This window comes from Haliaeetus albicilla, chromosome 1, assembly GCF_947461875.1.
Source record: "Haliaeetus albicilla chromosome 1, bHalAlb1.1, whole genome shotgun sequence".
In the NCBI taxonomy this organism is placed as follows: Eukaryota; Metazoa; Chordata; class Aves; order Accipitriformes; family Accipitridae; genus Haliaeetus; species Haliaeetus albicilla.
This window is the reverse complement of record NC_091483.1, coordinates 78,564,696-78,592,089: the sequence shown is the minus strand read 5'-3', so window position 1 is coordinate 78,592,089 and position 27,394 is coordinate 78,564,696. Positions and strand designations below refer to the sequence as shown.

General features: G+C 40.5%; 1 protein-coding gene across 13 annotated transcripts; it reads left to right on the top strand.

The window, feature by feature from the left end:
* The first annotated feature begins 5 nt into the window (after positions 1-5).
* Positions 6-25,897, top strand: ST3GAL5 (ST3 beta-galactoside alpha-2,3-sialyltransferase 5). Of its 13 annotated transcripts, XM_069795944.1 has the most exons (9): positions 46-131; positions 5,544-5,674; positions 7,188-7,289; positions 13,187-13,298; positions 15,110-15,224; positions 17,474-17,817; positions 19,246-19,432; positions 22,076-22,234; positions 23,502-25,897. In XM_069795944.1, exons 4-9 carry the CDS (start codon positions 13,189-13,191, stop codon positions 23,763-23,765), a joined length of 1,179 nt encoding a protein of 392 aa, XP_069652045.1. In that variant the 5' UTR covers positions 46-131; positions 5,544-5,674; positions 7,188-7,289; positions 13,187-13,188; the 3' UTR covers positions 23,766-25,897. The 13 variants fall into 13 exon arrangements, with proteins under 13 accessions (XP_069652021.1, XP_069652098.1, XP_069652062.1 ...); XM_069795910.1 differs by lacking the exons at positions 5,544-5,674; positions 7,188-7,289 and adding an exon at positions 1,646-1,697 and having other exon boundaries at positions 33-131; positions 15,110-15,218; XM_069795930.1 differs by lacking the exons at positions 5,544-5,674; positions 7,188-7,289 and adding an exon at positions 1,646-1,697 and having other exon boundaries at positions 34-131; positions 19,246-19,414.
* Positions 25,898-27,394: the final 1,497 nt, after the last annotated feature.

Below are 27,394 nucleotides of genomic sequence, written 5' to 3'. Positions count from 1 at the left end.
CGCCCCCTCCCTCCCTTCCCCTCCCCTCCCTCCCCCCGCCGCCTCCCGCGGAGCCGTTACCTGCGGCGGGGCCGCGCCGCCCTCCCGCGCCCCGATGCGGAGGCGAGGCGACCGGACCGAGCCCGGTGCAGGTAGGTGGTGGCGGAGACCCGCCGCCCCGCGGGTCTGGAGGCGGCAGTTTGGAGTAGAGGAGAAAAGGTGGGCTTGGTTTTTTTTTTTAGGGGGAGGGCCGGTGCGGCGGAGCGGGGCCTGCGGGGAGCCGGGGTGCTGAGGGGTGTGTGTGTGGTGGTGCTGAGGGGGCTTTTCCCTCAGAAGCGCTCCGGGGCCCTGTGTCGGTGCTGCAAAGGGTCTGAGGCGCCGCTGGGACGTGAAGGCACCAACGTTTGGGGGTGTTTTCTGAGGGGGAGACGCGTCCCGGAGATACGGAGGTGCCCCACGGGGCCGCCGCTTCCTCAGCTGGGCCGGGGGTGCCCGGAGGCCTGCGGGGTCAGCCGGGCCAAGGCCGCGGCGTCCGCCCCGCTGCGATGTGGGGCTGAGGTGTTTAGGATGTGCTGCCAGCAGCGCCTGTGCTTCGAGGTCTGTCCCGGGGAAGGCGAGCAGACGCCAGGCTGGGAGGTCTCCGGGTGGTGAGGTGGTGGTTGGGAGTTCTCGAGCGGATGGGCAGTGGAAGTCAGGGCTGTCTTGGGCCTCTCCTGGGGGGGAGAGGAATGTAGTTGGGTCTGTGTCGATTTCTTCTTATGAAATGCATAGGCTTCCACTTGTCTGTGAGTTGCAATGTGGGTGACTTTGTCTTTTCCTGCTCCGGAGTGATGCGAATGCAAAAGAAGTGAGCTCTGCTGTTTGCTGCCAAAACCTTATTTTCTTATCACTGCTCAGGAGAGAGTTTTTTGTGCTGAGCTGTTCTGTTTTCGGTCATCCCCCCCCTTTTTTTCTTCTGTTTCAGTAGATAAGGTCAAAATATAAGGCTGATAGAGTTGTTTATTCTGCAGCTCTCTAGTTACGGAAACAAATGGGAAATGTTCATAAAATTACTGGGGGTAAACAGCTTTCCTGTGGTAGATGGCTGGTTTTGCCTCATTCTGAGAAAAAGGGTAAATAAAGATGTATAGTTCTTACTTTTCTAAAGAAAAGTTGAGATAAATGCTCTTTACGTGTCTAAAGTGGGTACGTGTTTTTAAACACAGCTTATGATGGGGCTGTACAGATGCAGTTTAGAAGTGGTGTGCAGTTTTCTGGCAGACTGTTATTCCATCTGTTTTGCTGCAGCGAGCTTACCATCTCCCTTCTAGATCACACAGCAGGAAACCTTGAGCTGCAGCCCAAGCCCGCTGCTAGCTGGACAAGAAGGAACAAATGTAGGGAATTTCACTGGAAGGTCAAAATGCAGCTGGAGAGTAGTGCGCGCAAGTGCACTGGCCGCTTCCCTTGGGCTGATGAGAAATGGGCTTGTCCTGCCTCTGGTTTCCTGGAAATTCTTGGGATTTAGCATCCTCCCTTCCGTAGAGTTTGATTAAATTGGCCAAATGATTGACAGGCACTTAGGGGCAGGATGTAGGAAGACAAAGCGTGATAGCAGAAACTTCCTTTCACTGAGGAAAAGGGGCTAAAATGTTTAATTTTGTTTGCTTTCCATACATCCGTTTAGGTAATGAATGTGGAACGTGCCAAGATTGCTGCGGGGTTGGGTTGTTTGGAGGGTGAGTTATCTTGTTTAGATAAGAGAGCCTGGAAAACTTAAGTAGGTCTTGAGTTTTGATAAAGGTTACGTTACTGAACAAGACCCAGCCAATCCTTCAAATTTGTCATGGAGTAATTAGCAAATTACAAGCAAGTCTGTACGAAACTTACTCAAACACAGCAGATTAAAGCATCTGCAGCGGGCGCATCCAGTGCTTCAAAACTGCACAACCATAATTTGGACATAGGACTTCAGGGTCACGGAGGAGTCTCCTCTGTTGCAGGCAACTCTCTCTCGTAAGGTCATTCATAAATTATTAAGGACTTTCTTAAAACTTGTGTAGGCTGTTATTTTCCATTACTCCCGTGGGAAGGCTGTTCCTTTGCTACTCAGGAATCTTTTGCTTATAGTCCATATTTATTTATGACCACTTTTTCCTGTATGCAGACATTTTGTTTGAATTGCTTGCTTTCGGCATTGGTGTTTACGTGTTTGGTGTGTCTAAGGAAAAACTCAACCTGTTTTGCAAAGCTAGACAAACTGAGCTCTCTGTTCTTCTTGGGAGCAGCTCTTCCTTCACCCATCCCACCACCTCTCTCTGCAACCTGTTAGGTCCTGAAGACTTGAATTCAGAAGTTAAGCACTAAAATTGGTTCCAGCAATGTTCTTTGCTATATTGCAATTTCCTTTTAAGCCTTTTCTTCATGGGAGGCTTTTTGCATCTCCCCTTTTGCTTCTGTAGGTTCAAGTGTGATTTTAACCATGATCTTTTGGAGTGTTAGATGATACTGTGGTAAAAATGCTGCTGTACTATTAACATTGTTCCATAATTACCAGTTGTTCGGTGCTATTCTGCTGCATAATTCAGATGTAATATGAAACATCTTGGCTGTGTAAGTCTGCTGGCATTTTTCCTTAGCCCAGTAAAGATTAATGCTATGCCCTGTCTTTTCCGACTGTTTCTTTTAGGGAAGATTTACTCCTCAAACTTCACTTGTAAGGGGAAAGACCTGATTTGTTTTGGCTTCCTTGTGGGGGCTCAGAAATACCTTCCACTTGTGCTGGATGAACTTGCCCAGCTGGTGGTGGGTGATATGCTGATACACTGTGCTCTCTTCCTCCCCTCCTGGCTGGTGTGACTCTTCCTCAAAGCACTGGAGCAGAGCAGTGCTTCCACAAGTGCAGGGTCTGTGGGCCTGGGGAGCAGGATATTCTGTGGAATGAAGCATGTGAGGTTTGCATAGGAGGGGGTTCCTGAGTAGCAGCTGCCTGCTGCTAGGCTGCAGTTCATCCTTCCTGTGTGTTTGCTAGCTTCAGCAGATGCTGAGAGAAGTGGCTGACCTCAGGTTCTGAACACCCCGACCAGACAGGCCAATGTTTCTTACACAAGTAACATGAAAATGAAAACTGGGATTTGCTCTAAAACAACCCCCCCCCCGTGAGGGTTGCTCAAAAGCTTCCTCTGCAAGAAATACTTATCTTCTTAATACCACAGTGTTCACAACAGCAGTGCTTTAACTCCTCTGTTTCTTCGGCTTGGATGGAACACTGACTTTTTGTGGCTTGTTTGGGAGTCAGAAAAATTCCAAAATCTGATACTGTTTTTGTCTGTTGCAAAGCATCAGCTGCCCTCTTAAGTGTTGAAGCACATCTTGTTGATATTTCTTGTGTTTATGCATTATGGATTTTTGCTGTTCCTCACTTTATAGCAACTGAAAAAGGTTTCGCAGAAAAGCTTAGAAAAGCTTGGGAAGCTTGACTAGAGAAGAGGGTGCTGAGGCGGAAGTGAAATCAAGAGGGTGGTCCCTGATTGGAATGTGCAACTGTCATTTAGAACCTTACTAAGACTTCTTCGCCTATAAAATTATTTTAGTAGGCACTATTAATATCCAAAAAGCTTCCTGTAAATGCTGCTGAAAGGAAGTGATGGTGTTACACTCTGAGCATCTCCAAGCTGATAACTGGACCAGATTTGAGCTGGAACAAATTTTCTTGTGTTCAATTTGGATGACCCAAGGTTAAGAGCAAGTTGTAGCCTAGATATGTGTATCCTTCCTAAAGGAAAAGACTGGGCAAATAGACACAATAACGTAAGGTTAATAATGATTTCATGAGTTAGTTGGTGGTTGATGTTGCAAAGAGGATGTAGGAATGAGCTGTTAAAAAATTAGAAGAAAACACAAGTAGAGTATCATAAGGCAAGGAGAGAAAAATGATGATGCCTCTAAGGTACTATCACTTCTTGCTGGTGTTCATGCCTCCAGGCAAAATAATTTTCACCTGTGATTCTGTTGGTGCTCTTGAGAGTGTCAGCTGCTCTGAAATTTTCATTTACTCCTCCTTTCACTTTTTGCCAATTGTATCCACATGTATAGGATTCCGTATGATGTTCTTATTTTCTGAGGAGACAGATCTTGACCAAATGAATTGCAGATTGTACAGATGACATTGGTTTTTACTTTTTATTGTCTGATTGAAAAGTCTTGCCAGTAGAAGTTAATTTTGTAAGATACATTATGCACTAAGGTAATCAATGTCCTGCTGTAGGTGCTTATAACTGTGTTATAGGCTAAACTTTCTGCTGTCAAGGATGTATTCTTTCTATTGACTTTACTAAATTAATGAAAACAATTTACTATTCATCAGAACAGGCATGTCTGCCAAATGCTTTTTTCATTCAATAGTAATAGGTGCTACGTAGATAATATTCAAAGACAGTTTATCAAATACTGAAATACTTGTACCAACTGTACTGTGGTGTGTATATATATACACACTGTGGTATATATAGCTGCAACTGAAGAAATAATTGACAAAAGTCTCTAATTTTTAACTTTAGTTCCAGTTTTTCTTCTGGCAAGAAGCTGTCAGTCCCTAATCTGCAACAGCTTCCTGGCTGCTGTCTCTTTGTCTTGTGACCATTTCTGCTAGGAAGTGCTAGGATGATGATCAGAGGATTATTTGAAGATAAATATCCAACAGTTAATACGTTGTTACAGGTTATAATGCAGGAGTCTCTCATGCCTCAGCATGTTCCCGATAAGTCTGCCTCAAATCTTTAATATCTCTGGAATTTTTCCTTATGCTTATGGTTTTAAGGGATTTTTGTCATGTACCATTGAACAAGGGTCTTAAGGTATTTCAATGTTTATTGTGTTTAAGAAAGAGATTTCGCAATCAGAAACAGTTCTTTTGGGATAACTTGTCTGTCCCTCTTCTTTCCCCACTTTTTCCTGAGTGTTTTGTAACTATGGGCAAATGGGCCCATTCAGATGAAAGGCTTTTTACTTAACCTGTATAGGTTTTAAATCCAATTTCAACATCTGGGCAGCTTCTCAATTAGCTTTCCTGGTCTGTTAAACCTGTGTTTAAAATTTGGCTTAAAAATTTGGAGTCACTTCTGCAGAAGTCATTGGAAAGTGAGGCAGTCCTTCACTGTGTTGCAATTTCTGGAGTACCTCTTGCTAGAGGATGATCGTATGTTGTTCCAGGTTGATTGGTTTTTTAATAACAAATTCTTTTAAGTTATGAGAGAATATGTTTCAAAATTGGTTTTGTATTTAAGAAATACTCTGTGTTTCGGATGGATAAAAATACCTCTAAGCCATTGCAGTTGTAAGGTAGTAGTTTGACTGTACAACACTTGTAACTGTGGAGTCCTCCATGTATAGTGGGTTGCACAACTAACTGTCCTTAGCTTCAGCTTTTTTATTCTTTGTATTGCCATTTTTTCCTCCCTGATTATTATTGGGACAGGACTTGATTCATTGTTGATTTAAAAAAAAAAAATTGTTTAGTATGATCTTTTTTTAAATGGACAGAGGTTATTTGCAAAATTTATTTTATTATGGTTTATTGTTTCCAGTGAAGAGATGATGAAGTTTGAAAGCATAGGAAGGATCTGAAGGTATTGTGGGTTGATCAGGAGACTTGGAAGGGAGAGTCCTGGAGGAGGGACACCCCTGGGGGACTTGTGGGCCACCTATGCCAGAGCAGGTAAGCTGGTAAGAAGTGGAAGAGCAGAAGCCCAGTGATAATCACAGAGGAGCTGCAGACAGAAACCGTTATGCACAGGACCCCAAGCTCCTGCACTGCCTGTCCCCTCCCAGAGGACTTGGGACGGGCTCTGTGTAACCTGTGGCAGAAATAAGGGAAATTAAGACAAAGAGGGGAGAAGTGTTTGGCTTAAGTTTAGCCTGTGGAAAGGGAAGGAAAGGTGTTTACTCATGGGTTAAATTGTTTTTCTCATTATTAGAATCATTGATTGGAAGTTGTATTAATTGGCAATAAATTATATTACTTAAAAATTCATCAAATCAAGATGGTTTTGCCCATTAAAGAGAGTTGAACACATCTTGAAGATGTGGGAGGGAACTGAGAGAGTTTTATACTGATTTCTGAATCAGTTCTTTAATGACTTTCTTAAAAAAAAGAACAGAGGATAAAGAAGTTAAATTTTTCATATTCTTAGGTTTCTTCAACTGAGAGGCTCTACTTAACAGATGGCTCTTAAACATTTTTTACATCTGTTTAAAAAACACAAAAAACCCCCACAAAACCTACCACCTAATTAACCATAATTTTTTTTACATCTCAGCCCTTATGTTCAATCTATATGGGTTTCAATACTATAGAAGCAAACAAAATTAATCCTAACTATAAATTTTATCAAACTGTTTTTCATATTGTTACATAAATTAATAACATTCTATTCAAATATTATATCAATCTTGAAAACCTTAATGAAAATTAATATCTATTTGGTCAATAATGAGGCTAGATTAAAATGTATAATCTTTTCATGGGCACAACTCTTGCAAGTAATCACAGACAATAGTGTTGTAGTTGTCAGATTTTTTTTGTCATCTGTTTTCCCCAAATGTGTCCCAGGAAACAATATGTAATCAGTTTAAATTTTCTTAAATGTATTCTTCTAACTCCTTGCATAAGCAGTATGTCTGTGGGCTTTTTTGCTGATTTAAAAAGGCTCAGAACAGGAAGTTCATGCAGAATTAATTGCCGATAATGTGCACAACATCTCAATGAAGAGTATCTTGCTCAAGTTTATTCCATGTGAAAATGCCTTCTCTGCCTTTTAACCTTGTCTTTCTTTTTTGAAACATAAATGTTGCTCAAAACCAAGTAGCTTTCATTTTATCATTTACTGGGTTTGGAAGTATGTTTCTTAAGTATGTGTCTCTGATTTAGAGGAGGGGACATGAAATGAGCAGGTGTTTTTGGGTGTTTTTGCATTAGTTTTACCTTCTGTTTCACTGCCTGCTCGAGCCCTGTTGTCCTTGATTAGTAATTCCTTTATATAGGTGTGACTTTCAGGTTTTAGTTGCTGTGAGATTTACACTGCAAACATCTTGATCTTGTTACATGAACTTCGAAGGCTGCATTGTGCAGAGAGACCTTAAGATGGACTGTCTTGCGAATGACTCTACTGTTTCTATTACTTCTGGTGGTATTGTGACAGGGAAAGTCAACTTGTATTTTCATCTCCTAGGGGCTTCAGGTGTTGTCCATGATCATGTTGTGCTAGATGCTGTACAACTGTAGAACAGAAGATGGCTCGTCCTGCTGGGCCTTCAGGAGTGGCTTGCCTAGGGTAGCTTCCCCATGGGCTGGGATAAGAGCAAGTAGTGAATAACAGTACAGGTACTTGCGTAGATCTGGGGGATAAGCTTCTGCATGAAGAGTTACCGACTGACAGTAACTGTCCATGCCGGTGCTTCCTCTGTGGCTCTGGTCTCTGCCTGCACAGTCAATTGGGTACAGTACCTGGCCACATAAAATGCTGAGCTCAACCATGGAGGCTGTAAACTGGACGCTCGGTGTGGGGAGGTGGCAGCATGCTTGGATTGGTAGGGTAAAGGAGATAGGTGGAAACATCCCCTGTGTGGGGTTAAAGTTCTGGGGGCTAAATGGAGGGGGTGGGGGTGGGGGATGTACGTATATGCCTCATTCCACACTCATATGCAGGCTGGTCTGGTCCTGTCTCCGTGCCTGATAACACTGTTGGCACCCAAAAAATGGGGGCTGAGAGTCTTTGTCTTTAGGTAAATCCAGGTGTTGTATGCTGTTTTTCAGGGTTTGGCACTGATCATGTGCAACTTGACACGTGCTGCTTTTTAGTTTTTGGCATTCCCACGTAAAATTACATCCTGAAGACTTAAATTAATTGCTTCTGAAATATTCCAAGTGTGGAAATTTTGTCTACTTAAGACTAACAATGAGACAAAAGTAAATTATGGTGAAATGAATAACACCACAAAAAGCTTTGGAGTGTATTCCTACTGATGGACAATTTAGCTTTTGCAGCAGCTTTACACAGATCACTTAAGTTCAGTAGATGAAAAGCAAATTTAAGTCCCTTGAGTCCTCACTCATTACACCACAATGAGTAGCTATGGAAATGTCAATGCAAAATGTGATTATTGTGATACAGCATTACTACTGAGACATCTTGGGTATGCAAATGGGGACATTTGCATTTATAGCTCCCAAAACAACTGTAGCACTGCACCTTTCTGAAAGGATGAAGTGGTGTTTGCCAGTGGTGTTTGTATGCAAACAACAAAATCTGGATGCTGTAGACACAGGTTGTCTTTGGTGCTTGGTTTCTGAACTGCCATGGTTCTCTCTGTAAACACATAGGTTTGTTTTTGTTTTTGTTTTTTTTTTTAAGCTCAGGAAGACTGTGGGGAGAGGTGCGCTCTCAGGTGCTTGTTACTGCTGATCTTGCTCTTCTGAGCACTCCTACGCCATTCCAGCTAGTGGAAGGTGCTTATTGAATTAGATAAGAGTGCAGGATCAAACCTTAGGTAATTTTAAAAAAATGTTGTGCTGGACAGATGTATTTTGACTTGATCTATCTATCTGTCTATGTATATTGACTTGATTAAGAAAGGAATTGTCTGCAGTAAACTGACAAAAGTCAACCTGAAGTAAACTGTTGCAAATGAAATGAAAACAGTGTTTCAGTTACATAGACAAATTAAACAAAACCATTGAGCATACTAAGAGTTGGACTTGGAAAGATGTGCTGAGGTGATTAATTAAATTCTCTGTGTTTCCTTGTACCTTTTTGCACATTCAGGATGAGTGGAGCAACTGTTTGGGGATGACTGGAATTTGTTTTGCTCAGAGGCAGGGAAGACTTTCTGATAGCACTTGTTTATTGCAGTCTTGCATTCCTCATTAATCCCTTTCTGTCTTCATCACTCTCCAACTCTTCAGTTTCTTCTCCATCTTTCAGATTTCTTGCAGCCTTCCCTTTTCTTTGCTTTGAAATGCTTCATGAAAGGTGCATCTGTTGTAGGACCTCTGCATACAATTCTGTGGTAGGAAATTCTCACCCTTGGAAATCATTAAAAGTGTGCTGTTCGCGGAGCACTCTGACGATTTATACAGCAGAGGAGATTGGCTGTGTCATTGTGTGCTGCAGGATGATTCCAGGAGTATGTCAGTGCCATTAGGCAATAAAAAGTTTTATATACATTGAGCAGTCTTTCACAGCAAGTCTTTCTGTAAAATTATAAGAGAACCTGGGTCCTAGAATAGGAAAGACTAATTTGTGAAGAAATAAAAACCTGCTTTGAACAAAGTAAGGGCAGTGAGGCTTTAACCTTACCCTTGTAATTCAGGCTGTAAAATCTTATGGATTTGATTCAGACTTCTGGAAAATACGTGCATAATCTGGAGTGTGTTCCCTCATAAATGTTACCAGTACCAGGGCCAGACCTCACTGTGTCACTTAGTACGTTGTTGCAATGATTTCCTGATAGCAGGACTGACTGATTCTTTTGTGCAGAAGCCGTTCTGATCTAGGTTCCTATAGACTGTGATCCAGTTACCTCTTTATGTTTTTTTACCTGAGAGAGAATTATTACCTGCATTGTTCTCTAGTGAAAATGGCTGAAGCTTGTTTCCTGCTTTTTATTCAGCTTTTTTTCTTTAAAAAAAAATAATTCAATTTTATACTTCTCCCCAGCCATGTATGTAGAGATCTGTGGAACTGACAGATGTAATTACTGTTTTGCTGTATGTTGTAGCTTAGGCACATGCAGTGTTCAGCGATTGTGTCCATGCCATAAGCCATCCATGTCAGTGAGCGATCCCCTTCCCTTTTGCCAAACAGTGCTGAGTGCCCCTTTTTTGTGCTGGTCTGAGCCAGTCTCCTCCGAGGTGATGTGGCTCTGTGTACTCTCTGCAGTATGTGGAGCAATCCTGGAGTTTCCACATGGTCTGCAGGCCTTGTTCATGCTCTCCTCTGCAGCATCTTCTAATCACTGCTTGTTTCGTGTGCCACATGTGACTGCGCTGGCAGGCTCCATGAACTGGGGCTGCTGCCTGTGCATGCTGGCAACACAATCTCTGTGGATACCTGTTGTCTCCAAGATGTGTTGGTATGAAGGTGCTGGGTCCCCAGGTAATGATGAGGGGTGCTTAGTTGCCTTGTCTGCATAGTGTGGCAGGAAGGACGTGTGTCATACCTGGAATATAAGGTGATGGTGCAAGTCCCGCTGGATTGGCACTGGGCATCTCAAGGTAGAGCAGTTCAACTTGGTGATCCATAACTGGCACTAGGGTATGGTCCTTGTAACAAATTCTGCTGATGCACACTAGGCCTTTACCCATGCGGACTTGACTGATTTGCTGCAAATCTTAGCTGAGAGCAAAGTGGACTTGCAATGCAGATGACTGGGGTCATGGTGTCCACACCCAGTTTTGCTCCTCAGTGCTGTTTTTATTCAGTGGTGTAGATGCAGCCAGTAAAGATGAGGTGTTGCTCTGAGGAAATGAGCTTGTAAGGCTTGATAGGTTCCTATGACCTGCTGTCTTGTGTCCTGACAGGTTGTGTGGAAGACTGGAGCTGGATTTGATTTTCAGCTTAACTGCTAGGATTCTGAGGGACCTAGGGGTGTCACTTAGCCCTTGGGTTTCGGTTTACCCTGTTCCAAGATGAGCCTAATGGTACTGACCTTGGTTTGTACAGTGATTTCAGAGCTGCTAAAAGGTGTTGTTTAAGGTATTGCTGCTTTGTGACAAAGGCCTACAAATAAGTGTGACAGCTCAGAGTCTGTGCAATTAATAAATACAGCTAGGTGGGTAATTTGAGGTAATTTGAGGTTCTTAGTATCATAATAACCAAGTTACATATGTTTGAGGTAAGTGGTGCAGTTTTCTGTTGGCAAAAACCATTTAGGCTTTTTTTTTTTGCCTTGCTCTGTTTTGTGGGTTATGATCACTTGCAGGTGACTCGAGAAAGCATCACTTAACTGTTGTCTGCTCTTCAAAGGACTTAAGATGCTGATGTTGATCTTTATCTCTCCTTGTCCCACCCTGTCTCACAATAGTTTGTGTCTTTTGACCTTCCACCATGTATATCAAATTTGTTAATGAGAAATTATGTGTGACTGCAAAGAGAGACTGACTTTGAGTCATCTTCCAAATTAGATATCCCTGAAATTTCAGTGGGCTGGATTTGAGATTTGGAGGGGGTGCTTCCGTCTCATCAGCTCCTTCATCCTGATGTTTAAGAATGTCAGTTGTTTGTCCAAATAAACAGTGTTTTGAAGTGGCAATACTGGCTAATTCAAATGGGTCATATAGCCGTATAAAATAAAAGGAGGTGGAGCAGAAAAGAGAGTGTGGAGGACCCTAGATAAAAATCTTCCCTTAGCCCTGTTTTTTTTAGGAGCTCTTGTGACAGAGCTCTTGGCAGGAGAGCAGAAGAGTGTGAACATCTTTGCGGTGGAGAGCAGAGAGGGTTAAGCACTGAGATCAAAGTCAAGGAGTAGGGCTGAAATCCTCCACTGTGGAGGATCAGGCTGCACCTTTCCATGGTTGGCTGATCAGAGGGAGTGCTCCTTTGGGAGGTCTGCAAGGCAGGAAAAACACTTGCCTGTATCCTTTCTCCTTTGAGGGGAAAACCAGCAGGCTTGTATGGGTAGGTATTGCATGGTGTTTCCCCGTTTGCTCACATCTTTGGTTAATGGCAGCAGCCTGTGAGAAGTTGATGTGCCAGCCTGCATTTTTCTTTCCAAAATCAGAATTGAAGCATGCTGATAGAAACTCATGGGAGCTTACAAACAGTAAGCAGAAAGATTGCTTCTTGTTAGCTAATAGTTACTTGCCCACCTGTGAGGGAGCACTGTGCACTCCTGCTGTGTTCACAATATTTGTTGGAGGGGAGCTGTTGCTGCAGACAGCAACTGCCCTTGTGCTGTGTCCTGGTTTCAGCTGGGGTAGAGTTAATTTTCTTTCTAGTAGCTGGTACAGTGTTATGTTTTGGGTTCAGTATGAGAAGAATGTTGATAACACATTGATGTTTTCAGTCGTTGCTAAGTAGCATTTTTACTAAGTCAAGGATTTTTCAGCTTCTCATGCCCAGCCAGCAAGAAGGCTGGAGGGGCACAAGAAGTTGGGAGGGGACACAGCCAGGGCAGCTGACCCCAACTGGCCGAAGGGATATTCCATACCATGTGACATCATGCCCAGTATATAAACTGGGGGGAGTTGGCCTGGGGGGGGATTGCTGCTCAAGAACTAACTGGGCATCAGTCGGTGAGTGGTGAGCAATTGCATTGTGCATCACTTGTTTTGTATATTCCAATTCTTTTAGTATTATTATTGTCATTTTATTATTAGCATTATTCGTTTCTTCCTTTCTGTCCTATTAAACTGTCTTTATCTTTATCCATGAGTTTTACCTTTTTTTCTTTTTTTTTTTTCTGATTCTCTTTTCCATCCCACTGGATGGGGGGGGGAGTGAGTGAGCGGCTGTGTGGTGCTTAGTTGCTGGCTGGGGTTAAACCAGGACATGCTGGCAGCCTCCTGGTCCTCCTGTGTGCCAGGCAAAATTTCCTGCACATGCTCTTTGGTGCTTGCTGTTGGAAGTTGCTGACCATATTGTTGGGGCTTCTGAAGAGGTCAGCAGTAGATTCAGACCAATGATGAGACAGGTTTGCTTAACCTTGGGGAAATCAGGGTGTTGATCTGAAATACGGACTCCGGTTTTGAGGATGGGATGGTTTGTACAGGTTCTGCATGCTGGGAGCGTGCTTGAAGTCCGCAGGGTAGCGTAGTGCTTGGACATTTTGATTCAAAGATCATAAATGGCCTGAGCATATCGTGTAGATTTTTTTCTCCTGTCTGGAGTCTAATAATTCCTCAAACAAAATGGTGTTTGACCAGGATCAAACAATGGTGCTTCACAGTAACCGATGTAATCGCAGTTATTAGACTTCAGGCTTATGAATCATGCAAAGACCTATACCTGGTAACACGTACATGATATTTATAATCATGTCCTAGCGGTGCATCTGAAATGTGTATGTTCTTTATCACAAGGAGGTCAGGAGCAATTCAGTATTCCTGACAAGATAACTAAGAATCACAGTCTTCTCTGGGAAACAGAGTAAGTTAATAGTCATTGGATGTCCTATGAACTTTTTCCAATTCAGCAAAAGTTATGATCATTTTTTTCATTCTTTCTTACAGCAATGCTGAGTGACAGTAACTCTGTGAAGCTGAAAAGTGATTGTTCACCTCCTGTGCAATGGTGTAAGGTGGCTGCACATGAAGATGAGAAGACCGAGCTGGTTTTTAAAAGGTACTCGCAAGTAAGTGTCACTGTCACAGCAACGTAGAGGTCAGTTGCTCTCCCCCTATCCTGGACAGTTACAAAAAGGATGCAAAAATCAAGGCATGAGACTGCCACAGGAACTGGACGGAGGGTTAGGCACACAGCTTTTCTTGGGGCACCTAAAACACTTTGAGGAGCCTAGGCTCTCTCATAGTAGTATCTGTTTTTCCAAGCCAATATGAGATCCCAGTACTTTGCTGACAAGTGTTTCCGATCTTTTTTGTATCCAGATAAGTAACAATGCCGAGGCTTTTGTGCAGTCTGATAATTGAAGAAATTGAAGGGCAGTGGATGTTTAGTGGGTATTTTGGGGAGGTGTCCCCTCATAGTTAATTTGTTTATGAAGACGTCTGGAGTACTACATCACAAAATCTTACTCCGTTGTTTATATTTTGACATCAAATTAAAATTAATGAGTGTGTGCTAGTATGCATTCTGAACCACATTTTAAGCCAAAAAAGTTCACTACTGTGATGCTTCTCTGCCACATGAATTTTTAGGTCTTAAAGCTTAAAAAACCCAAAGCCAAACTGTTACATCCACTGGTGTTTTGAGCATCTGAATAGTGCAGCCCCAGCTGAATCTAGAGATATTTGATAAAACTCTGTGGAGGAAAACCAGCCTCATTAATCTGCTGTGAATCCCTTGTTTTCTGCCAGTCAGCTGATTTCTAGGGTTTGCAGCCTAACATGCTACTGAAGGTTTTAGACCCCCCTATCAGTGCAAAATTTAATTTAGGTAAAGCGGATGCGAGAACAGTGCTGCTTTTCCAGTGATCACCTTTTTTTGCAGCATATACTGCAAATTGAGTGCCAGGGTTGCATCTATTAGTCTGTATGGTACAAGGTTTTCTAAAAAAAAAATAAAAATCTTGGAAACCTGTATTATCATCATCTGAAAGAGTTTCAAGAAGCACTGAATACTTAGTCGGTTGTATATTTTTTACAACTTTTAAACGAATGTCCAGTCTTTAGGAAACCATAGGAAATTAAAATCAGTAATAAAGGTCAAACTATATACTTGAGCAACAACCACAACTCTAACCAAAGAATGGTGCAATTTTTGCAGATTGGTATAGACATGAAATGAGCCAAGTGAATATTTGGAGATCAACAGTGAGATTCCTTAGGAATGAGAACTTAGTAGATCAAAAATGTGGATAGTCTATATTACTCAATTTTAAAGTTGATTGGGTTTTTTTTCTTCTGCATGTTTTGGGGGTGCAAATAGCTAAATTAGGCTTCTCAACATACACCTAAGCATCTAAATTCTGCATTTGGCCTGCCAGTGAATTGAAGGTTTTGTGAGTGGTGGTTGTTGGCCCAAAATCTTGCAATTTGAAGTTCCATCCTTTTTTTAACTTGCATGAAAAGACATATTTCAAAATAGTTGTGCTTTAAAGTAGGAAAACAAAGGTCACTTTTTGTTTCTTTGTGACGAGAGCTGTTTGATTCATCAGAGATGCAATTGAAGTCTATGATGCAGGCACAAAACTGCATAAATCAGAGTGTCAATATGCAACATTTTCTTTATCAAAGCATCTATATATGTTCATACTTTCCTGCAGATACCTCTGAAGAGTTGTGAAAGACTTGCAGTGAACAAAGCAATAGTTTATCTTGGTTTGAATCAAGAGCAAGTATTCACCTGAAGTTCTTCAACTGTCTTAAATTTGTTTAAAAATACTCATTTAACAGTTGATGGATTGCTGGAAAAAAAGTTGGTTTGTTTCCCCCCCACCCCCCCTCCTACCCCTACACCTTCCTGTTTGTTTTTAGATTTCTTGCACTGTTTGTGATTGGAGGGTGCTTCCTTTATATCCTCAAATTACATTTTGGCCCCGAAGAATGTGACAGAACAAAAATGCCGTATGTGGACCTCGATCGTGTAAGGGTTGGTATTTTTGGCTTTTTTTTTAAACTTGGCTTAAAAAAAGTTATTAATTGACAATAAAAGAGTTCTAAAGATCTATAAGAAAGACCTAGAATGCTGAAATTATCCTGTGAGGGAAAATATATTTTGCTTCATTTCATGCCACAGAACTTCTATTTTTTTGTTCTTGTGGAGTGACAACAGAAGTGCATAGAGAAAGTTGATTTTTTAGGGGTAAAATGAGGTAACTGACTGTTAAGAATAACATTTGAAATGGACATGTCATCATACTATTGTGTCAGTGCACATGACACTGATGATCAGAAAATTGATGCAAATGAAAAGTAACATACTTTAAAAAAAAAAAAAAAGCTCCAAGCCCAGTACGTTAAGCCAAAAGTTTATTTTTACCTAGGTCAGTTCCCCAGTTTGCTTTGCCTTGTAGTTGTTCAGATTTTTTTGGAATTGCAGGGCAAATGTGCAGCAGGGTGCAGCTCTTGGTTCATTTATTTAAGGTAGCAGCTACTTACTTCAACTACAGTTTTGCATGTGGCTTTTAAGCTGGTGTAACATGCCAATAAAGCTTTCTCTTAATTCTTGGTGACAGTTCTCTGCCTTTGCTACTTAACGTGCTTGCTCTTTATAACAGTACTTAACTTGGCTTCAGAGTTGTTATATTTCTGTCTTTGAATGTCTCAACGCTAAGACTCGACTTAGAGCAGAAGGCCTGATTTAAGATAGTCTCGTCTTAGCATCACTGCATGTGCATCCTCCCCCACCTCCCACCTTCTTCAGTGCATGTTTTTTCCCTTCTGAGCCTCTTTGCCTCCCCTTCTCATTTGACTTATTTATTTTCTCAGTATCATATTCTTTCTTCTGAACAACAAACACCTTAAGCCAAGCAAACTTAAAGACTGTATGGACTGTGTTTATCATTGTCTCATGATTCGTTTTGTTTGTGTTAGATGCAGGATGAGGAAATAACATTGATCTTTGTCTAGTTAGGTAGTAGCTGATCACAAACTGTTTAGGGCAGTTGTCAAGGGATTGGCATTAATTTTTACTGATAGGATGCACAACTATCAGCCTTAAAAATGAGGCTTTTCCAAAGATGCATTGACTCTTGCTGGCACAGTACAGCATGAAGTTGCTCAGTTGTGCCTTACCCGGGAAGAAGTGTGGTGGTTATGCCCAAACTTGCAGAGGCCTTTCTAACAGTGGCAGAGGCAGTTCTGTAGAGCTATCTTGTGCTTTTTTAAAAAAAACAACCAAAACTAACTTCCCTCCTTGTGCACCCAGATACACACTTCCCTTTCCTTAACAGTACAGAAGAACTGAGTTAGCACTAGGTTTGAACCTTGAGTCTCTGGCCCCTGTGTTTGCTCATGTGTTTTTTTTAATTACACTGGAGGAAGGATCAGCAGAGTTGTATTGAGGAAGAGAACATGCAAAAAGATTTTATTTTAACTGGTAGAAATAATACCTTTGCTATTTCTCTTCTTCCTTACATCAGATACTGGCTTGCCGCTACAGATTTCTAAAAAATGTACATGAATAGTTTTTTGGGTGTGGTGTTTTGTTTGGTTTTTTTTTTAAATGAGCCAGATCAATGTGTGGTTTTATCTGACAGCTTAATCTTTTTATGCAACATGGAACTGTAGTCTTTTATTTTGGTGACTAGTCTTTGAAAGAAGACCTGAACCCCCCCCACCTTGCATTCCTTTTAAAGTTGTGTTTTCGTCATTAGCAATACCACTTCAGCAATACTTATGGAAGAAGCGTTGCTTCATTTTGATTAGTAAGCAATCCCAGCCTGCCATTTCACAGAAGTTTTACCCAGTGGATGTGTCCCTGGTAAAATCCTACTGCAGGCAGAACTCAGGTCATGCAATTGAGCAGCAGAGTAGAATTCTGCTTGCTGCTGAATTAGATGGGTAGAGGTACATCTAGATTTTTTTAATCTATTTTTGTAAATAACAGTACAAGTGTTCTGAAATAGCTCATTTTCACTTACCACTTTTACTAACCTAATTTATTCTTTAGAAAACCTCCTATCCAGATTTAAGTGATTGGGTGGAGAGGCATTCCTTTGCAGGTATCTGCATTTGAGTGAATGCTTTAAAAAGTCTTGTATTTCCATGTTTAAGCCTTCTTTATAAACCCCTGTGTTTGCTAAACTGCTGGTGGTCAGCTGGTGGGTTGCATTAAGAGGGCTTTGTATGTTCCTGAAGCTGGCTTTTCTGACTGAAATCATGTATGTTTTGTTTCAGAGAGCACAACAGTATGCCAGCATTGCATTGCAGGAACAGTGCCGACCTTCTTACGTAAAGAAAGAAATGGGAAAGTTATTTGCGGAGAAATATCGCATGGACATATCTCCCTTTGTAAGAAAAAACGTAAATGAAGAAGAAGCTTTATTTAAATATGAACCTCCTTTTGGATTTCACAAGTTCTTTGATAAGCTTAAAAATCTCCTTGAACTCTTACCTGAGCATGATTTACCAGAAGATTTGAAGTCAAAACACTGTAAGCGTTGTGTTGTTGTTGGCAGTGGTGGAATTCTTCATGGATCAGAGCTGGGTCACTTATTGAATCGGTTTGATATTGTTATAAGGTATGTAAGTTTCATTTAAGGATTTCAACTACTTCAACTTTGAGCCAACTTTGTTTTTTTAGGAGAAAGTATCTCCAACATTTATGCAATTTATACGGCTATTTCTGAAAGTGCTTTTGAGAAATTGTCTTGTGACTTGATGGAATTTGAAGTCTTGGGAGTAAAATAAATTGTCATGTTCACAAGACAGGAATTCAGTGTAATTATTTTTGGACTTCAGATACAACAAAACATGGGCAAAAATGAGATAGAAACTAGTGACATCATAGATAAGTAGACAATCCTGTTTTTATCTGTTCATATGTTTAAGCTTTCAGAGGTAGGCTTTAGGACTAACCCCTGCCTTTTTCCCATTGGTTAGTTGGGATGCTTGTTTGAAGGATTTTTATAACAGCTATTTCAAACACAATTAAGTATTAATTGGTGTTTTAGTATACAGTTTGCTTACACACTGTATAGCATGCTTGTCTTTCCTTATCTTTACAAGATCTTGCATGTAAGATCTTGTAAAGGTGCATGCTTTCTATGATTACCTGTGTTTTCTAGTGTCTGAATTAAATGAATGCATGCTCTGTGTTCGTGCCTTCTGAGCATTACTGTTTGAACTCTCCTTCTTTGTATTTTGAATCATGTAAAGTCACAAATAAATTTAATACAAACATTTTCCCAAGTTGCTTTGTAAACTAAGACTTGCTCTTCTTAAAAAGAGAAGACTTGATACAGTGAGTCAATGGCTCTTATACAAAGGTAAACAAACCTGTCAGCATGTGGAGGGGCAGAGAACTTGCAGTAACTGTTCTCTGAAATTAGGACCGGCAGCATGAAGGTGACTTTTCTGTTGATAGAGGAAAGTTTGCAGGATTTACACTGTTCTGCAGAACTGGTGGAGCTGGCTGAGGCTGTTCTTGTCAGCAGTGTGCTAGCATCTGAAATTTTTGGTGAGCTGCAATGAGGAGGCTGCATTACACAGGATGCATTATATTGTACTGAAGGGATAATTTGACTGCCTTTCTGTGTGTAATACTTGTGTGTGTGTATTTGTATAGATATAAAAATGAAGGCAACTTGGCGACTTCCTGTGTTTTCCTTCCTTTCCTCTTTTAAGCCTCTCTGAGTTGGCACAAGGCAATGAATATGAAATTCTGTGATGCTGTTTTAAGTTACTTTTCTGTTCAAGCTTTTCTTTTTGAAGTTTTGCACTTGTGCCAGTTAATTCAGAAATAGCATTGGCTTCCTCTCAAAGGTAAGGGGTAGATGAGTGCATGAGGTAAGGAACATGGAGATACTGAGAAAACACTGTATTCCGCTCTGTTAAAAATCTGCGGGCCAAATAGAAGTTCTTTGCTTCGTGTCTGATGTTTTAATGAGATTGTAACTCATGCTTATTACATACAGTTTCTCTCCATTGTGGTTTTTTTTTTTTGTTAGATTAAATGATGCACCAGTTCAAGGATACACAGATCACGTTGGTAACAAAACTACGATACGGATGACTTACCCGGAAGGAGCCCCACTTTCTGAACATGAGTATCCTCCTGCTAGCTTGTTTGTGGCTGTTTTGTTTAAAAGTGTTGATTTCAATTGGCTTCAAGCAATGGTAAAAAATGAAACCTTGGTATGTAATGTAGCAGTGTTTTGTACCTGTGGTTTTTGTTTGGTTGTTTTTTCTAATGCTTAAGAAGCTGACTGATCTGTTACTTTCTGTTTTATTATTGAGGGTCTTTTATGTAACTTTGTGGGTTTTTTAGCTCTGTCTCCTAGTTACAGTTGGTACCAGCATTCATGTTGAAGCCCTGTGCTGACAGTAACACTTTTTTTTCCTGCAGATACTGGTGGTTTGCACCATGCTATGTGACATATTGAGTGTTCACTAAAGTGGAATTCATTTCAGATTAGGTTTAAGTGACTTGTTCAAGTCTGCAGACCTTGAAGTAGAAATGAGACTTCTGGATACCAGTCTTTTTTTTTTTTTTTTTTAACAGCTAAAGTCTGTGCTGCTACAATAGGCAAACGTGCAGTTGATGTGTAATTGAAGCATCACAGTTGTTAGTTCACATTTGTCTGTGCTTCCAGAATTAAGACATTGTTTATTTCTCACTGAATATTTGAAGAGCAGAGATTCCTAAGAAACTGATAGAAGGGTTCCATGTTTCCAAATGCTCTTTAAATTGGTGGTTTTCACCTCTTTCAATTTGCAGGCAGGTAATTTTTGCAAGTTGAAAACCAGTAGCTAAGTTTCTCTGACCACAGATTGAAAACAAGTGCTCTAAATTTTTGAGAGAGATTTAGAAGAAAGCCTGTCAAGTTTCTTAACAGTTAGATACATGATAGTTTAGGTACTCCAAGTTTCCGTCTTAATTCTATGATTTTTATAACATGAGAGCCTATGGAAGGCCTGTTTAATATTGACCATGACTGCCTACTACTACTTTAGCCCAGAGTGTGTGCCTTGTTTTGAATAATCTGAGTATGTTTTGTAGAGGGTAGTTTTTCCTGAATGCATGAATTTGCACAAATTTAAGAACTTCTACTCCCTGATTTTTTTTTTTTTTTACCAGGGATGAGACAATGTTGGTCTATGACCTTCCCTGCAGCAGTATGGTAATTTTGATGACCAGCAGCTTTCTAACTTGAGTTGAATCCCTAACTTACTTGTCTTACAAGCTATCTAGCTATTTCGTGTTTTAAAATTTGGTTTTGAAGAATGACTAGTACAAGGATGGCTTTCTGTATTAAAATTTGTTTTGAGGGGATTGAAAGAGTGATTGCTTTTTGGCATCTGCAGCATCCTCTGTTAGTGAGTTAGAAGACTGAAGTATGTGCTTTAAGAAAAGAGTACCTTTTCTTGTTTTGCATGGCTTAGGGGCAGATCTGCTCATTCCCACCTTCATGCTTGCTCTGGTGTTTTTGCTGGTGCAGAGGGCCAGTTTTGGGAACTGATCTGGGAATGGGCATACTGGAGAGAGTCCACCAAAGGGCCATGAAGATGCTTAAGGGACTGGAGTATCCCTCCTATGAGGAAAGGCTGAGAGAGGTGGGACAGTTTAGCCTAGAGAAGAGAATGCTTGGGGGAAATATTAATGTGCATAAATACTTGAGGGGAGGATGCAAAGAGGATGGAATGAGGCTGTTTTTGGTGGTGCCCAGTGACAGGACCAGAGACAACAGGCACAAAGTGAAACACGGGAGGGTCCCTCTGAACATCAGGAAACACTTTTTTTTACTGTGAGGGTGACCGAGCACTGGCAGAGGTTGCCTGGGGAGGCTTTGGAATCTCTATCTTTGGAGATTCTCAAAAGCTGTCTGGACGTGGTCCTGGCCAACTGGCTCTAGATGTCCCTGCTTGAGCAGGGTTGTTGGACCACTTGACCTCCACTGGTCCCTTCCAACTTCAACCACTCTGTGATTCTGTGAACTGAAAACATACTTCTCCTTTCAAATACTAGGCTTTCAGTTGGATCAGCTCTCTGGGCAGGTATTGGTACTTCAGTAAACTGATTCAGAGTATGGGTGGGAAGATGGGACCATAGCAGCCTAGATTTCATCAGTTTAAGCTGCTCTAGGGTTGTACCTTAAAGCCTGTTTAAAAAAATGTAGGTCTATGTTGCAGCTATAGCAGTTTTATCATTTGCTTAGTGTTACCCATTATATGGAAAGACTTGTAAAATAAGCCTGATTTAGTATATTTTTTTTCCATTAGCATGCATCTAATTGACTGCAAGTGGCATGAGATCGAAATCTAGCTTGCTGAGCCTTGCGTAAACCCTCTTCTGAAGCGTTACATTTATCGCTAGGTGGATGCTGTCAAACAACAGCTGTTCGTGTCAAAGCCTGAGCAAAATTCTTTTAAATCCAGTGCTTGCCTCAGAATGCCTGGTTAATGTTTGTGGAAAACTGTGGTTCCCTTTCCTGCTTCTTTAAATATTGGTGCCTGCTCAGTTGTGCTGGGGAAGGGCCAAAGAACTAGAGGTGCTGGTAGATATGTTGACTGATGAAACACAATGTGCAGTCAACTACTCAGAATAAACAACTTTTCCCTCTGCTGTCCTCTCTGCAATTCCAAATACTTTGGAGGTTTTTCCTCTTTTGGGTCAGTCACTTGAGCTGTATACTGGTATTCCTGAACCACCTTAGCTATAAACTGTTTCCTGAATTTCTCAGAATCACTGATGAATTATATAACTTGTGTACCGTGTCTGCCATACACTTTGCAGTCTCAGAGTACCCCTTTGCTGAACTATTTTTTTCTTTCTCTTAGCCTCTGTGGGTGCGACTCTTCTTTTGGAAGGAGGTTGCTGAGAACATTCCTCTTGCATCAAAGCAGTTTCGGATTCTGAATCCAGTCATCATCAAAGAGACAGCTTTGGACATTTTACAGTTCCCTGAACCTCGATCAAAATTCTGGGGTTGGGATAAGGTAAGAAGTTTTCTTTTAGGAGAGGGAGACTATTTAATACAAAGTAAAATAAGAAACTGAAAAAAGTTTTGGGCTTTTTGTTCAATATAGTTTCTCTGTGCAGTTTTAGAGCTGGTCTCATGTAATAGGGAAATTAATGCGCTCTCAAAAGATGCTTGTATTTTCTTGTGTAAAATCAAAGTAGGATTTCAGCTCACCTTTTTAGATGAGGTATTATGCCTGTGCATGCTGACATGAAATTGCCTGTCTTACAAAGCATTCAGATGCAGTGAGACATAAATTCATTCCAGTACAGTGTGTTCACTCGCACATCATTGTGGCTGGTGTTAAATAATCAAAAAATGCATTTGATGTATGTTAAGTGTGTCAAGAGCAGCCCTGTTAAGTCAAACCAGTGATCGGCTATAGACAGATGTGTCTCCAGCTGCAGGGAAAGCAGAAAGTATGGAAACCAGGCCAGTGTAAAGCAACCTTCCAACTGTTGGAATTGCTATGTATGCCAGTGTGCTCCATAACAACTGATGGCTATATCCTCCTCCAGCAATAGTATGGAGTGATGAATTGCCTAGTTTAATTTTACACTGCATTTTTGTTACTTTATTTGTTTGAGAAATTGGATGTCACTAGTTCTCTTGAACTATGAAAAATGCTGAATAACCACTGTCTTTCATCTTTTCTGTGAAAGCATTTAACAGTAGTGTTATTGTACAAATGTTTGAAGGATCTTCTCACCTTTATTGAAATAACATAACATACCAAGCTATGTATCTTTTAGTGGTATCGTAGTATACTTGCCTTCTTCACAGGTTGTTCAGTGAAAAGTCATATTCTGAAGAATGCTGTTAGAGAGCCTCTTGCTCAAGACTGAAGTAAGCATACATCAAGAAATGTCAAGTTTAATTGCATGTCAGGAGTTGAGTGTTTGGAGCGAGGGTTCACTTGTAGTTTAACTACACAGTAATAGGGCATCTTGCCTTCATAGAAAAAAAAAAAAAATTAGTGTTGACAGCCAGAAGTCTTGTTTAAGGCAGATACTTAAGCTGTATTAGTATTTGGCCCTGAAGTTTTTAGTTTTACTTGATCACTTAATTGATTTTTAGTTTTAGTTGTAATTGATTTTAGTTTTAATTGATGGTTTAATTGATTTCAGTTTTAAGTGAAGAGAGGGAATATACAAAACCGTTAAATTTTGTAAAGTGTTTATAAAAACTGGCAAAGGAAAATGTTTGAATTCAGCAGGCTTTTTTTTTTTCCCCCTCCTTTTTAGAATGTACCTACAATTGGGGTCACAGCAGTTGTTCTGGCCACACATTTATGTGATGAAGTGAGCTTAGCAGGATTTGGATATGACCTTGATCAGCCCAGCACACCTTTGCACTATTACAACAACCTCTGCATGGCTGCCATGAACGGACAAACTATGCACAACGTGACAAGTGAAACAAAATTCCTGCAAAAACTGATCAAAGAAAAAGTTGTCAGAGACCTCACTGGGGGGATACATTGTGAATTCTGTGTCAAAGGCAGCTAGTGATTGAAGTGTGGCATGGTTTGGATTTGTTAAATTTCCAGAGGTTCAGCTGGAACAACCTTTTCACTGTTCTAAGTAGTAGTTTAAAGTGTGTATAAAATGGACGTGGAATCTCTGCTGCCTTTTTTTAACGTCAAGTTCAGTTTGTTGGACTTTTAAATTTATTTTGATGTCAGATTTTCTTTGCACGTTTTTGTGAATAACTATGTAAATACAACTTGGAGTTGAAAGAGATCCATTTAAAATATTTAATGTTTTAAGTTGTCTGAAGAAAAGCAGAGTTTTTGTTTTCAGATGTATATGGTACGCACAACGCTAGCCTGAGTTGTCTAACAGCATACAAGAGTTATTTTCCACTGAACTACTGTCTTTGTCAATCCAGTTCTTGGTGTAGGACTCCTTTTCATGGCATGCCATGAAAAGAAAGGTGTATGCTTCTCAAGTCTTTAATTTCTTGCAACTTGAACGTTTTGTTTCCCCCTCAAGTATTTGTATTCTTTTGGTTTTGTGCTAGTGTTTTTTTTTGGGGGTAGAGGAGGAATGTGGGAGTGGAGGTGAAGGAAAAGGAACTGTTGTGGCAATAACTGAATAGTAAGTACTTTGGCGTTCATGATTGATATTAAAATCATTGATGCATTAATGTATTGGGTTAGAATCCTGCTTTATCATGAAGCATGTTTGGGCCCAGGGCACACTCTAAGAGGATTTAGCCAGTAGGAGGCTTTCACCTGAACCAGATCACTTGTCATTTCCATTCCTTAAGACCCAGATAAATGTTTCTAACTAGTTGATTTGCAGCAGAGTTCACCTACCCCAATTAAAGAAGTGGCATTAATACAAAATCTGCCCTTTTTTTTTTTTTGAGTGACTTGAAAATTGCTGGTTCTATAAAACACTGGTTTGTATGAATCTCCCATTTAGCAATAATAGAATCTATGACTAGGTTAAAATTTCCATTGGTTTACTTTATGATCCTTAAGTAATTAATTGCAGATATCGTAACCTTAATAGTTCACAATGATGATAACCCTTATGAATACTAGTGTTGACTATTTAATTGAAGGGAGAGGTAGAGTTGTTGGCTTTCCTGGATCAGCTTTTAAGTCAGCAATTGGGTGAGTGTGTATAAGTTAAGAAAATCACTTTGAGAAAGTAGTATGATCTAGTAGCAAGCTAGATAACTGCTGAAAACAGCATACTTAAAAAAAAAAAGTTATGTATTCTTGTGACTGGAAATCAGTGCATTGCAAAGAAACTGGACTGTGCAGATCTTCTGTAAGCAGGTTTTGATGTTCACTTTCATTTTGTTACTAGTAGAGTAGTAGGTATAACTGTTTGCACTGAGTAGTGTTGTTACTCAGTCTACAGTATGTGAAAAATGCCTCTTGCCTTTATACTAAAAGGCAATAAAATGACATCAAAACGTAAAGTATAACTCTGAAGAAAGTAGTGGACCTCATCTTTTGTAAGTCCCATGTACCTACATGTCCTTGAAAGCCAGTTGTGGACAGTGAGCAAATTTGAAAATCAGATTCTTGTCTCTGACACTGTTTGTGTTTATAGCAATAATATTAATCTAATTTCTCCTCTGTGAAATGCATTAATTTTTGTACTAGCAATAAATTTCTAGTCTATGTTTTTCTTGTAAGTATAATTATATTGTTTAATTTAAAAATATTTCAAGTGTGAAGAGTTTTGTACAGATAGTCTTTTAGTTAATGTATTAAAATGCACTAATTACTTTCTCCTGGTATTTAAACTGGAAGTACCTTAATTTCATTTGGTAATAGTGAAATTTTGGAAGATTTCAGAATGTGTGTGTTGGGAGGACATCCTGAATGCACTGGAAGTATGTGTTTCAGAGCACTTGGTTCAGTAACTTGAAAATAATCAGTTGATTAATGTAAATGCCAATAGCTTTTTGGAGATGCTGTATTTACTGTCAAATTCTCAAATTAAGTTGATGTAGGATTAGATTGTTTTCTCACCAGTTTTATGGCTTGTGATAAAATATTGTTCTCTGTGGTAGTGTATACTGCATTGAATATGCCTGCACAGACTCGACCATCCGTGAAATGGCAGCAAGTTCAGGTTGCAAAAAGCAATAAACTGATGAAACCACTTTCTACTTATGTATTTGTCTCACAGTTTGGAATTTGTTTTGCCTCTCTTATTAAGGATTTTACATGTCTTACTGGTCCAATAGAAAGTCTTCATACAATCCCAGGCCCTCAAGAAGAGAGGAGTTGGTGGCTGATGATAGCTTTCTCCTTTCATTTATGCCTTTTTAATACTTGTCAGTGGAGTTATATCTCTCTGGTGCCTGGAAGAGAGAATCCTTCTCAACACTGACCATATTGTAGGCTTCCAGGACTTTAAAGATCATGTGGATGAGAATATTTCAGACTGGGTTATAGCACTGGCCTTAAATTCAAGGGGGTGTGTCCTTCAGTGGTGGAGACAAACTGCAGCTTCTGGTGTGTGCTTCAGTCTTGCTGCAGGTGAGATAAAAACAAAAGCTGTGTGTGTGTCTGTTATGTCCCAGATCTTATGCTTTGTAAAGAATCTGCATCATCCCTTGTAGATATTCCTTAATGGTGTTTGTTTAAAAGGTCAACAAAGAATTTGGGAGCTGTGATAAAGCTGTTGTGTTCCGCATTAGAATTTCACTTTGTAACTCTCCTCTCTGCATAGGAGCTATCAGTTACGTATGTCTCTGACGTGTTCTTATGCTGGATTGTTTTTTCGTGGTTCCTGTGCAGGGAACATAGCTTCAACTTTGTCCTCCCTTGTATTTAAGGGTGGTTGTTAAGTACTTGCATTATCTGTTATGCTTTAGTCTTTCAGGTGAGATAAGTAAAAATTCTGTTAGGACTAAACAATTCTGAAACTGGTTTGAAGATGTAGATAATTTGTGAAGTTGTTTGGTTTTTCTTTGAATATGTTCAGATTTGTCTGGCTGCTTAGGGAATAGCAAAAGATGAACAGCATACTTATTTTGGCTAGATCCGATTTGTTAAAACAAACGGAGACTTTGAACTGTCAAGTGGGAATTTATGGTGCCGTTTTTTAAGTGTTTATAGGACTCCTGCACCCAGCTGGTTTATCTTCAGCTGGAGACAAACTGATGGCGCCTTGGAGAAGTACCACGGGTAAGGTTACGATTTGTTTTATACTACCACGAACACGTGCCAGAGTTGCACAAGGAGACATGTAGACCCACTTGGGTGCAGAGTGGGAAAGTGCTGAAATGGTGGTTGCGGTCTGTGACCAGTTGACATCGGAAATGGATATTGAGCTCCTAGGGTCAGCTGTTGAGATGGTGTCGTGGTTTAACCCCAGCCAGCAACTAAGTACCTTGCAGCCACTTGCTCGCTTCCCTGCCCCGGCCCTGTGGGATAGGGGGGAGAATCAGAAGGGTAAAAGGGAGAAAACTGTTGGGTTGAGATAAAGACAGTTTAATAAGTAAAGCAAAAGCTGTGCATGCAAGCAAAGCAACACAAGGAGTTCATTCCCCACTTCCGTGGCAGGCAGGCGTTGAGCCATCGCCAGGAAAGCAGGGCTCCATCATGCTAAGTAATGGTGACTTGGGAAGACAAACACCATCACTCTGAATGTCCCCCCTTCCT

Bases quoted from the DNA above. Each gene is read 5' to 3' on its own strand.
- ST3GAL5 (XM_069795900.1), top strand. From the start codon at position 1,649: ATGAATGTGGAACGTGCCAAGATTGCTGCGGGGTTGGGTTGTTTGGAG. The intron at 13,299-15,109 runs GTACTCGCAAGT...GTTTGTTTTTAG, and splicing joins ACCGAGCTGGTTTTTAAAAG to ATTTCTTGCACTGTTTGTGA. The intron at 17,818-19,245 runs GTATGTAAGTTT...TTTTTTTGTTAG, and splicing joins CGGTTTGATATTGTTATAAG to ATTAAATGATGCACCAGTTC.